Below are 14,186 nucleotides of genomic sequence, written 5' to 3'. Positions count from 1 at the left end.
CCTTTCCAACGCATGTCTAATTTTGAAAATCGGTTATACCATTCAAAAGTTATAGAGCTTAGAAATGTGCCTTAATTTTTATTTAAAAAAGGGAAAATATTTGTGGATATATATGTATGTGTGTTTGAAAGTTAAACCGATTTGATATTTTTCCTCTGTGTTTGAAGAGGGAGTCAGGGCCGATTTAGAACCGGTGTAGTTTGTGACTTTTGACCACCCATAAGCCAGCTATAGGACTTGGTAGGTACAAAACGGCATATGTTTTGGGGGTATATATATTCGGATTAAGAAGAGCCAGCAGAACCGCAAATACATCAAATTAATAGTGTTGACTTAAGCTTTCAAATGGTGTCTAAGCCGTCAGAATCAGACATACACACGGCTCAGTATAGCCGAAAAACTGAAAAACTAAACTTTGAAAATTTTGGTTTTTCGACAATTACTCAACATTTCAACCTACAAATTGCGCCAATAACTTAGCGTTTATAGAAGTACACCAGACGAATTTAACGGTGTATACCTCATATCCCGGAAAATTTGAATTTTTTAGGTTATAGGCTTCATAAGTATGATAAAATCTATTTCCTGTGGGAAAAACGGTTTCTCAAGCTCAATAATTCCTGTAGTAGCTTCAATTTTCATACTTGACCTTAGATCCATCAGATACTACTGGTCAATACGTTTCAAACTCATGTTTACTGATCAAAATCGGTTAAGTCGTTTAGAAGTTTTTAAGCTACAAAAGTATAATCCAATTTACGATTATTCCCGAAATGGTTTATGTAGTTGTAGTGGTTACGACGCTAAATTTGATCTGGCAACGGGCAATCCGACTTCATTTACCGGCCATCTCAATTTTTTTTCAATCTATTTCGAATAAAAAAAAATCTAGTGTACATTCGATGGACACTAGATCATTTGGGAGATAATGCAACAAAGGTGACCATTTATAAAGCTTGACGTGTAATAGAGGAACATTGCATTCAACTTCATACATTTAATTTATAAATAACTTTGAAAAACTCCTGATACAAGAATAAAAAACCGCTAAACGCCGTAAAAATGAGTGGCGCATAAAATATTCCAGCTACAAAAGATCTGATATGGATATTACGTGGCGCGAAAATGGATTTTCATTTGATGCAAAACAAAATTCTAGTTTTATTTTAAAAGATTTTTCCATAATATTTGCTAAATTTGAAGTAAACGCGCCACAAAAGAGTTTCAAAATTCAAACTGTATCAAAGTTACTCTTTTGTGGCGCGTTTACTTCAAATTTAGCAAATATTATGGAAAAATCTTTTAAAATAAAACTAGAATTTTGTTTTGCATCAAATGAAAATCCATTTTCGCGCCACGTAATATTCATATCAGATCTTTTGTAGCTGGAATATTTTATGAGCCACTCATTTTTACGGCGTTTAGCGGGTTTTTATTCTTGTATATATATAAACAAATGAAATAGAGAATGCGGAAAAATCCCCTTACGAACAATTCACACATCCACTACTTCGGGGATTTTGTAAATTGTAAGGGGATTAATTAAGATTAATTGTTCGTAAGGGGATTTTTCCGCATTCTCTATTTCATTTGTTTGTTTTCGTACGAGTGGTCGTCCAAACCAGTACCTGTGGATCTTTTGATCACTGAGTGTGTTTCAAAGATCTACATCTTTTGTTTTTTCATATATATATATATATATATATATATATATATATATATATATATATATTGTTAAGATATGTAAAATTTGAATTAATATGGTTTCGATCTTAATATTTTAGAAAAGTTAAAACATATAATAAAAATATACCAAAATTCATTTCGAAGAAATGAAAGTCAATTATCTTTGGATGGCCGTAGGTAAACAAAATTTAAATAGGGATTAAGTATTTTCTTTGTACAGTTAGTATGATAAGAAAGTGGTTATGTGTTTGGACAATGAGACCGGGTTAGGGAACAATTGTATTTAGAAATTTAAATGAATGTAATCTCCTTAAAAACCGATTGGCATGTAATTAGTTTTAGGAAATTTCTAATGGTAGGAAAAGTTGGTGTTGAATCTGACATTGACAATTTGGAATTTAATTCTTTGGAATCGTTGTCAGTGGACTTTCATAATTTTTTACATAATTTAATTTTACGGTAGAATAATTTTTTTAACGTTACTGTTTAGTGCTGGCCTTTAAACGAATGTGATTCTAGACGATAGTTGTTAAATGATCGTCAAGTCGAATAGTGGTGATCTCTGAGAGTCTCCTGAAGTAGTAAGGCAGATAAATGAATAGCTGTGAGTTTGTTGAAATAAGTGTCCTGACGGAGGCTCATCACGTAAAGCATTGTAAGTTATATTGTTCTACTTATATTCCAAGAGTCACCGTTGCATGCCGGAACGAGAAATAGATTCAGTTTATTGAGAGGAGAAAAGGCTAGCATTGTTGTTTGAAAGATACGTGCATCTGTAGGGGGTCATTGATGACAATAGGCTTGCAATAGTTTGTTGCGAGATTGCTGACTACATAGGGGGCTGCTAAGAGTAAATTGTAGGCGACCAGAGACAAGAATTTGGACAACTCATCATCCGAGAGACAGTTTTATTTTTTTTTGTAGAATTATTCATAACGCAAATTTCAATAAGTACTTTAGATAGTGGTAGGAGTATTTCAATAATCAGAATAGGAGATATTATTTTTAGAGGATATTTTGAGGGTGAATTTATTTCAATAGATGTTTTTGTACCATATATGTGTTTTATTCCGTTAGTCTTTGACCTTATTTATCATATGTAAAGCAAAGGAGATATTGAAGCACGAGAATATAAAACCCTGAGATTAGAGCATTAAATAGTGTGATTAAATCATAAGTGCATCATTAAAATTAAATTTAATTAATTAATTAATTATCTAATCAATTGCTTTGAGCACACCGATCTTTGAATATCACATTAACTGGAGCCCAGAACGTGGTGGCTTAAAAAATATCGCAGCTTTGCATTTGATGGTAGGGAAAGAGATAAGGAATAACTACAGGTGATCCAGAGATAATTTGACAATTTTTCCAGGTGTAAAAATATTTTTGATTTATGGATTGATCGTAGGTAGTTGATATTTACTGCTATTGAATTATTTAATATTTTTACCAATCGTACATTTGATATTTATTTTGAAATTTACTGATTGCATATTTGATATTTGTGGCGAAAATTTATTAAATTTGGGGAGAAATATTTGTCGTGTTCTGCAACTTATAGAGTGTTGTAAAATTTCACATTTGGCGGGGACAAAGAAAACAGTAACAAAAAGAAACAACATGTCGACCACAAGGAGGCAAAGCAAAATGCAAGAAAGCAGAGAGAATAACAGAGAAGAGGAAAAAATTGTTGAAGAAGGATTGGGTAATGAAGGAGATACAACGATTATGGAGAGAAAAGAACAGGAATTAACAGGAATAGAGAAACTATTGCAACTGATGCAACTCCAATCACAACAAATGGATAGAAATCAACAGGAAACAAAAAGGACAATGCAAGAAAATCAACAGGAATCAAAACGAGCCATGGAAGAAACACAACAAAAAATAGAGAAAAATCAACAGGAAGCAAAACGAGCCATGGAAATAACACAACAAAAAATGGAAGAAACACAAAGAGAAATATCACAGAGAATAGAACAGAAATTGGAAGAGAATGATGGCAAATTGGAAAAGCGTTTGGAAAAATATGAAAATGAAGTGAAAGCCTGTTTAGAAAAAGTTAGAGAAGAAACAGAAAGGAAACTGAAGATGCAACGAGAAGAAATAGAAACTAAAATGAAGGATATTAAGACTGTGCAGAAGATGGAATTAGAACAGTTAGAAAGCAAATTTGAAAATGCAATACAAGAAGACAGGCGAGAAATAGAAGAAAAATTTAAGCAAAACGAAAAACAAATTGCGGAACTCAAGAATCAACAGAATTGTGGAGAAAGAAGGGAAATGATTATCCTTGGTACAAGCGACGCGAAAATACAATTTGGAGGGGATATTAGAAAAACACACCCAGTACCATTTGTTAAAAATTTGAAAACCAAATTGCAACATATTAGATATTTTGACGACTGCAAAGAAACAATTAGAAACCATCTGAAAGAAGGAGCAGCGTTATGGTATGAAAGTAAAGAAGATGAGTTTGAAAATTGGACAGATTTCGAAAATAAATTTCTCAACTATTTCTGGGGGAAAGTTAAACAGAGGGAAATCAACCAAGAGCTACAGAATGGAAGATATCACGAGAAAATGGGAATATCGGAAGAAAGATATGCTTTGCAGATATATAACAATTCCAAATATCTAGACTACAAATACTCTACCGAACAACTGGTAGAAATGATAAGCAGACATTTCGAAGAAACGCCGGAGGACCACGTGATTTTGAGAAACTATCAAGATATTGATAGTTTGTGCCAATTCCTTCAAGTAAGGGAAGCAAAAAGAAGAGAAATGCGAAACAGAAGACAACATGAACAATATAATGGACCGGCAAGAAGGTATCAATCAAATTATGACCAGAGAAACCGACATGCCCAATCAACAAACGAAGATAGGCCGAGAGAATACCAAAATTACAATAGACAACAAAATTATGATAACAGGAATCACGCAAAAAATAGAACATATGAAAATCACAACAGAAACAGAGATGCACAAAATCCTCCGACTAGGAATACGAACGAACAAAGGGACGGTAGAAACAATCAGAATTTCCAACGACAAAATAGAAGGGAGATAAATCATGTAACAATAGAAAACGAGGAAGAAGATGTATGCAATGAATCCAGACAGGATTTTCAATAAAGCATCCACTGAACAAACATAAACAACTCTCCGGTATATTTTGTCATCCGAGAGAGTTTATACAGTTGGCGGGAAATGAAAGACAAAGTTCTAATTCAAATTTAATATTCTTAGATGCATTTATAAAACATAAAGCGATTAAAATTTTGATTGATTCTGGATCGGAGATATCGTTAATCAATAAGAAACTAGTAAAAGAATTAAATTTGGACAGATTTGTGTATAAAATTCCTAGGGTTGCTTTAGTGGGTGCAAACAACAAAAAATTGACGACAGTAAATGAAGGTTTGGGAGTGCGGATCAGAGTGGGAGACAAATACTATATTATGCAATGTGTGGTGATCGAAGATTTAAACCATGATATGATAGCGGGAATTGATGAATTGAGTGAAAAACATATCACCATAAATTTTTCGGAGAATAAACTGGAAATCAGAGCAGAACCAGACAACATAGAAGAAGAAATGGAAATAGATAGGAAAATAATTGTTGAAAAGATAAATGAACAGGAAAAACATAAAGAAATCAATATGACTGTAGAGGAAAAACCGAAAGTACAAGAAAAAAATCAACCAAAAAAAAAAAAGAAGGAAGAAAAAGAAGAAGAGTTCAAAAAGAAAGAAGGAAAACAAGGTGGATACAAGAGAAAGACAGGAAATCGAAGGTACGGAAGAATTGTCGGCAATCGACGATAAAACAGAAAGGAAGCAGGAAGAAAAGGAAGTTCTCATAAGAGAAATGAAAGCAGTAGAAACATGGTGCTCGGGATACCAAATGGAAATTGAAGATAAAAAAAAACAGAAGAAGAAATAAAGGATGAGGACAGAGAAGAAATGGCAATAATGGACGAGAATCCAGAATTTTATGAAGAAATATTATGGACAGTGAATACATGCGAACAAAATGAGGATGAAAGAAAATTAAAATGTGGAGAAAACATGGAAAAGGAAGTAGAGAAGATTCTAGAAAATTATGGAGATTTGATTAATGAAGAAAGCCGAGTGGCTAAAAATTATGAACATTCTTTTAAAGTTAAAAACTTAGAAAATTTTAAATCCAAGACATATCCAATCCCGTATAAATACAGGCAAAGCGTCGGACAGGAAATTGAAAAAATGATCGAAGACAAGGTGATAGAAAGATGTGACTCTCCATATATCAACCCGATAGTATGCGTTAAAAAATCGAGTGGTGATTTGCGATTATGTTTAGATGCAAGAAACATTAATTCACACACAATCGCGCAATACGAAGCGCCTTTGAACATCGAAGCCATATTTGGACGAATCACAGGGTCACACATTTTTTCCAAAATCGATTTGAAACATAGTTTTTGGTTAATACCTTTGGCAGAGAAATGTCGAAATTATACCGCTTTTTCGATCGACGGAGTGGTATACCGATTTAGGGTGGTACCATTTGGCCTACAGAGTGCATGCGCTGCTTTGGTTCGCGCATTGAACACAATCTTAAATAGGCATGGAGAATTTGTTGTACATTACATAGATGATTTATTAATTTTCTCACCAGATATAACAAGCCATCTACGACATATTCACACTGTGCTAGAAGAACTGGATCAAGCGGGATTGAAATTAAATATTCAAAAGTGTCAGTTTTTCCAAAAGGAAATACTGTATTTAGGATTCAAATTAGACACAAAAGGGATTAGTCTTGCAGAAGATAGAATCGAAATTATAAATAACTACGCTAGGCCAACCAATTTAAAAACATTGCGGGGATTTTTGGGAATGGTAAACTATTTCAAAAAACTAATACCAGACATCAGCACAAAAGAAATACCGTTGATAGCATTACTTAAGAAAAATGTTAGGTGGAAATGGGGAACGGAACAAGAAATGGCTTTCAAAAATTTAAAAGGAGCTTTCTCCACAGCTGTAAGAGTACACCACCCAAGATATGATCAACCTTTCATTCTCCGGACCGATGCTTCCATAACAAAATTCGCAGGGGTGTTATCACAGATCCAAGACGATGTAGAGGTGCCAATCTGTTTTGTCTCCCGTGTAACCAAAACATATGAGAGAAAGTACAGCGTTACTGAATTAGAGTTCGCCAGTGTGTTATTTTGTGTAAATAAATTACGGTTTTACCTACTAGGGGCAAAATTCACCATTGAAACAGACCATGCAGCTTTGATACATATAATGAAAAATAGGCTGGTAAATAATAGAATTCATAGGGGCATTCTTTTACTTCAAGAGTATGATTTTGAATTTAAATATATCAAAGGAACTGACAATATCTTGGCTGATGCGTTGACGAGAGATGAACAATTCCGCAAAGAGGACCACAAAACTCTCCACGTTGGCATGAACATAATGAGAGAAGAAGCAGGCTTATTTTCTTTGGCTTAGATCAGGGAAAATCAGGAACAACTGGATGAAAGAGAAAAGCAAAGGGTCGAACAAGAGGATAACTTATATTTTAAGAGGGTCGATGGTAGAGAACTATATGTAATCAAGGAACAGATGGCAAAAGAAGTTTTAGCAAAATTACACTGTGACAACGGACACATTGGAAGCAGGAAGGTGTGGCTTATGTTCAGGGAGAACTACATTTGTCGAAAGGACTATACAATAGCCAAAGAGATGACTCGAAATTGCGAGACATGCCGAAAGTGTAAAAGTAAGAATTTCAAAAACGAAAACATCACAAAAAACGTCATAGCTCGGAAGAAACTGGATATTGTCGCCATTGATATGTTGAGCGATTTAATAACAACAACACAGAGGAATAAACACATATTAGTTATGGTGGATGTTTTTTCAAAGTATTTAAAACTGTACCCATGTAGAACCACGAAAGGAGCTGAAATACTTCGGAAGATAGACGATTTTATCGAAACAGTGGGAAGACCAGACAATATTTTGTTGGACAATGCAACATACTTTAGGAACGACCGTTTTAAAGGGGAATTAAGAGAGAGAGGCATAAATACAAAATTTGTAAGCATCCGACATCCACAGAGCAACCCATCAGAGCGTTTTATACAAGAAGTCACAAAATTTCTAAGAATTGCTGCGGAAGAACATCATCGACATTGGGACAGAAAAGTGTTTGAAATAGAGACGTATTTGAACTGTGCACCAAATACGGTTACCAAGGAGACGCCTTTATATGTAATGAAAGGAACAATGCCTACGAGACCGTGGGAAGACACCGCCCCCAGACAATACGAAAAAGTGATCGAGGTGGTTCAACGAAGATTGAGACGAAGTGGAGAGAAATATCTCCAAAGGCAAGAGAGGACCCGAAGAAGAAGGCCGGTTACATTCCAGAAAGGGGATAAAGTTTTAGTGAGGGCACTAAGGGTGTCCAATTTACAAAATGGTATTTGTGCTAAATTGATGCCGGTATTTGAAGGTCCATATAGGGTCAATACGGAAAATGGGGTAAATAGTTATGAATTAGCGCATATAGAGACAGGCAAGATACGGGGTATTTTTAACATTCACGACATTTATAAGTATCATGAGTAGAGTTTGGTAACATAATGGAATAATTTGATCCTAAAAAAAACTTGTGTCATTTAAATAAATAACAGAGTTTTTCGGCAAATCAAATGGCGGGGAGTTGTTAAGATATGTAAAATTTGAATTAATATGGTTTCGACCTTAATATTTTAGAAAAGTTAAAACATATAATAAAAATATACCAAAATTCATTTCGAAGAAATGAAAGTCAATTATCTTTGGATGGCCGTAGGTAAACAAAATTTAAATAGGGATTAAGTATTTTCTTTGTACAGTTAGTATGATAAGGAAGTGGTTATGTGTTTGGACAATGAGACCGGGTTAGGGAACAATTGTATTTAGAAATTTAAATGAATGTAATCTCCTTAAAAACCGATTGGCATGTAATTAGTTTTAGGAAATTTCTAATGGTAGGAAAAGTTGGTGTTGAATCTGACATTGACAATTTGGAATTTAATTCTTTGGAATCGTTGTCAGTGGACTTTCATAATTTTTTACATAATTTAATTTTACGGTAGAATAATTTTTTTAACGTTACTGTTTAGTGCTGGCCTTTAAACGAATGTGATTCTAGACGATAGTTGTTAAATGATCGTCAAGTCGAATAGTGGTGATCTCTGAGAGTCTCCTGAAGTAGTAAGGCAGATAAATGAATAGCTGTGAGTTTGTTGAAATAAGTGTCCTGACGGAGGCTCATCACGTAAAGCATTGTAAGTTATATTGTTCTACTTATATTCCAAGAGTCACCGTTGCATGCCGGAACGAGAAATAGATTCAGTTTATTGAGAGGAGAAAAGGCTAGCATTGTTGTTTGAAAGATACGTGCATCTGTAGGGGGTCATTGATGACAATAGGCTTGCAATAGTTTGTTGCGAGATTGCTGACTACATAGGGGGCTGCTAAGAGTAAATTGTAGGCGACTAGAGACAAGAATTTGGACAACTCATCATCCGAGAGACAGTTTTATTTTTTTTTGTAGAATTATTCATAACGCAAATTTCAATAAGTACTTTAGATAGTGGTAGGAGTATTTCAATAATCAGAATAGGAGATATTATTTTTAGAGGATATTTTGAGGGTGAATTTATTTCAATAGATGTTTTTGTACCATATATGTGTTTTATTCCGTTAGTCTTTGACCTTATTTATCATATGTAAAGCAAAGGAGATATGGAAGCACGAGAATATAAAACCCTGAGATTAGAGCATTAAATAGTGTGATTAAATCATAAGTGCATCATTAAAATTAAATTTAATTAATTAATTAATTATCTAATCAATTGCTTTGAGCACACCGATCTTTGAATATCACATTAATATATATATATATATATATATATATATATATATATATATATATATATATATATATATATATATATATATGCTTTCTGTTGTTTTCCGGGTTTGACTCCGCGTTGAATAATTTTGGTTTTGATAAAAACCATTATTTTGACGACGTTTCGGCAAGATCTCACTTGCCATTGTCAAGTCAGGTAGTTCCGCTTCTCGCTGCTGCTTGAAGTAAACTGTTTTTATCAAAACCAAAATTATTCAACGCGGAGTCAAACCCGGAAAACAACAGAAAGCACATATAGCTCCCGCGGAAACTTCAAGTGTAACATATATATATATATATATATATATATATATATATATATATATATATATATATATATATATATATATATATATATATATATATATATATATATATATATAACCGGTTCTATAGCGTTCTACGCCTTCCGGTACCCAATCGCCAAGCCTGTCGATCTAGCCAGTCTCTTTCTTGATGATTTCTTTCTGACATAGCTTTTGTAATTCCTTGTTTCCAGGAGGTCGGTGGCCTTCTTTTTTCCGTTTTTCTGGCGGTATCCATCTCATTGTAATTTTTGGTAATCTTTCATCTCCCATTCGTTGGACGTGTCCATACCAAGTAAGTTGGTTTCGTTGTACCTCGTCCACTATTGTTTTGTGCTTACCTACTTTTTCTCTGATCTGTTCATTTCGAACATGGTCCCATCTCGATATTCTGGCAGATCTTCTAAAAAAATCCATTTCAGTAGTAAGCAGCTTATTTTCTGATTTTTTTGTCATTTGCCACACTTCGGAGCCATACGTTAAAATTGGTTTCAGAATAGCGTCGTAAATCCTCATTTTTGTATTTAAATTTATGTTATGTTGCCATAAGACAGGGTTTAGGGCTCTAGTAACCTTTCTAGCCTTCGTCACTCTATCATCTATACTGGATTCCGTTCTTCCACTATTTGTTAATTTAATCCCTAGATATATATACTCTGTACAACCCCTGATGTAGTCACTTCCGTCAAGATCTAGGTCCTCTTGTTGTATTTGGTTACCGATGTGTAGATATTGTGTTTTCCTTATGTTTACCTCTAAACCCCATTTCCTGTATTCTTCCATCAATTTTCTTGTCATATATTCTAAGTCTTCCTTATCTTGGGCAACTACCACCTGGTCGTCTGCGTAGTTCAAAGTGTATAATGTTATGTCTCCGATTGGTATACCCATACCACTGCATTTCTGCTTCCAAAGTCTGAGAGCACCGTCGGTACATATATTGAAAAGAATGGGAGATAAGCAGCACCCTTGTTTAAGGCCTTTTGTTACTTGGAAGCTAGATGACAGAAATAGGGTGAAACATATGCTGTTGGGAAATAAATCGTAGAAAATATAGTCCTCTTCATATTTCTATAAAATAAATTTTTTGCAAAAGGTACAGGTAGGGCTACGTTCCGCAAAAACCACAAATTACCCTCTTTAAAGGGGTGAAAAGAGGGTTCCGGGGCGAAATTTTTTAAGAAAAACTTAGTCTTATAATAAGCACGCCTTGATATACCAGAAAAAAAAAATCAAACCGGACTTGTGTCCATTTTGCAAGGTTCAACCTCTGTTTCCTACACTAAATATATAATTTTCTAACAAAATAATCTTTTTTTAGCACACATTGCTGCAATGGCGTCTAGTATTTTGGATCACCGGGGCAGTTTACGTCGTAACCAGCATTATATTCTGCATTTGGGGTAGTGGAGAGTTGCAGCCATGGAATGATCTTTCGAGTTGTGGTTCAGATGAAAAGTGTCCTACAAAGAGCTCTAGTGATGATCTAAAGAAAGAATCTGTTTAAATAGATATATTAAAATGCATCGCTCGTATCAAGCGATTTTAAAATAATAAGACCAACATATTTTATCTTTAAGTTTTTATAATTTTAATTTTATTTAATATGTAAATAATTTAAAAATATTCTAGAATTAAAATTTAAAATACACACAAATATTTATACATTTAAAAACATTGTATTTCACTGGTTTTCATCGATGAAAAAACTCGAGGTGTTCGAAATATTAACGATTTCTCGGATAGACAGAGTTTTTATTGAAGAAGTTTTGACACGAACGATAAAATATCGGTAAATAAGCATAACCATAATTTGTCACAAACTAGAATATCTCGGTCATTTAACGTGCTATGAAGAAAGATAAAAGATTCTTCAAATCAGAAATAGTAGAAGGCAAGAAATAAAGGCAAATAGGTAAAAAAAAAAGATCGATATCCCGATTTCACAGTCAATAATCTACAACAATAGAAAAGCGCCATTACAACAATTTAAGTCCGTACCATTAAAATTGTCGAGATAAAAAAATAAAAGAGATAAATTGTATAAAATATAATTCTCTCCATTTTTATTTATGTGAATTCATGTCATAAAGTTAAGAGCAAACAGTAGCGATCAACAGGTAGCAACAAACGCGTTCGAAGATTGCGGCTCTAATTTTGAATATTTTGTCGAGATATTTGGGACACATATTCGTAATATAATAAAGAATGGCGGTACAGAGCCCAATTTCAGAAATATGTTAGTATCCGAGAGATAGATATTGTTAGCTCCAAAAAAGGAGCCTGTACCGCCATTAAGAAAGACAAAAAATACACTTTCTTCAATTAAACTTTTTTATCCCGTGCCTAGATTTTGTGTCAAATTGGAAATACTAAAAATCGATTTTTTATAACAAGAAATCAAACGTCATTGAGTTGGCAACATTTCGCGCCTATGTGTATAAAAATTATTGTTTTTGATAGTAAACGTCACTGTCAGTGTCGAATTACCGACGCACTGTTGCCTCACTTTTGAAAGTTCGCAGAACTTTCGCAATCTTGGACAGCGTTTGTTGCTACCTGTTAATCGCTACTGTGTGCTCTTAATAATAAACGATATAATTCAATAATTATGATTTCTCATTATTTTCCTTAATACGCTAAATGTCGATCTGACGAAAAAAATTATACAGAAGAAATTGAAGGAAATCGTATTTGCACCAATTTCAGTCCTTTGAAGAACATTGCGCGGTCACCATGCGCGACTACAGATTTTACTTCCAATTTTTCGGAGAGCAAGCAAGCAAGCAAGCAATTGGATTCAACCCGACCTGTGGGAGATGTCCACCTTTTCGAAAAAAGTACATTCGGGTGTAACAAATTCATTGGGGCGAGGTGTTTTAACCCGAGTTTAAAAACAGGGATCACCCCACCTCGCTCCAATGCCCCAGGCCATCCCTTTCCCCCTATAGCACGCTGATGCGCGATGGGGGCACAACTATCGTAGCCAAATGCTCTTCACAATGGAATCCTGGGTAATAAGATTCCAATGTGGTACCCTAATCGAATGCAAAAACTAGGCCAGCGTGATGCGCTCTATGCCTTTATTTTCTTACTTACTTATCCGCGGAACTAAAATTGTTTGCTTGGGCCCCAAGTCATTGTACCAAGCCCCACTGAGCTCGGTCCAATGGCTTGGAACTCAAGAATTTTATGATTTTTTTGTTTTTATGATTTTTTTGGTGGCTTACGCCTTTTTTTTGGTTTTTTTGTTTGTATACTGGTTTTACCTGATCGTCTGTCTGGTATCTTGGATGACTTCTTGGACTACCTTGGTCACTATGTTGGTGACTAGTCTGACTAGGTAGTCTTCGTCTGGGAGGATCGCTGTGGTGGCTTGTTGGTTATTGGCTTGTGTGGCTTTGGCATAGGAGACTCCGGTTGCCTGTTGTCGTCTGTTGGTCTGCTGTTGTGGCCTCTGTTGTGGTGGTCTGCTCCAGGTTGGACATCTAGGGCATCCTCTGTAGCTTGCGGGATGGCTTCCGTGGCAGTTGGCGCAGGTTGCCTTTGTTTCTCTGGCCTTTTACATTGCTTCGAGGGGTGATCTTCTCCGCATTTCACACATCTGGGGTCTTTGTGGCACGCGTTCTGTGCATGGTGGAAGCCCTGGCAGTTGAAGCACTGCGTTGGCCCTGTCGCTTTTCGTAGATCTTCTACTACTACCTTCATGTGGCACAGATGCTTAGCCTTTTCTACGTCCTCGCGATTCAGAGTCAGTACGAACATCGGTAGTTTCCTTTTGGGGCCGGCTCTTGTAGTCATATTCTTAGCTGCTTGGCAGACTATTTGGTGTTGTACTTCCATCTCTTCTTGGATTTCCTCCTTGATGGTGTTTGAGGGAAATCCTCTTAAAACCACTTTGGGTTTTATATCCACTTCTACTGGGAAGGCTACCCATTGTAGCCTCTTGTCTTTGTGTGCCTCTGCGTATTCTTCTATTATCCTCACCATTTTTTTTTATAATCTTCCAGGCTTTTCGCCTGGATGAGTGTTTCTTTGCCACTACTGGAGATTTTGTTTGTCGTGTAGACTTTTAATTTTTGGGCTATGGTGAGGATAGCCCCTGTCTCATTCACGCTCTGTAATTTAATTACAGGCGGCTTTCTGCGAGGTGTTGCTTGTTGTTCGGGCAACACGGTGGTTTCTTCGTTTGTTTCCATGTCTTCTGTCTCTGAA

General features: G+C 35.2%; 1 protein-coding gene across 1 annotated transcript in view; it reads left to right on the top strand.

The window, feature by feature from the left end:
- LOC126885734 (putative inorganic phosphate cotransporter) overlaps window positions 1–12,580 on the top strand; it is a 102,071-nt gene extending 89,491 nt beyond the window's left edge. Inside the window, exon 8 of the mRNA XM_050652509.1 lies at window positions 11,293–12,580. Coding sequence (XP_050508466.1) covers window positions 11,293–11,478 — 186 coding nt within the window. The 3' untranslated portion in view covers window positions 11,479–12,580. The remainder of the gene's footprint in view (window positions 1–11,292) is intronic.
- The last annotated feature ends 1,606 nt before the right edge of the window (window positions 12,581–14,186 follow it).

Source organism: Diabrotica virgifera, chromosome 5, assembly GCF_917563875.1.
Source record: "Diabrotica virgifera virgifera chromosome 5, PGI_DIABVI_V3a".
NCBI classification, from domain to species: domain Eukaryota; kingdom Metazoa; phylum Arthropoda; class Insecta; order Coleoptera; family Chrysomelidae; genus Diabrotica; species Diabrotica virgifera.
Note: the sequence above shows the minus strand (reverse complement) of the source record. Positions and strands in the feature narration are given on the sequence as shown.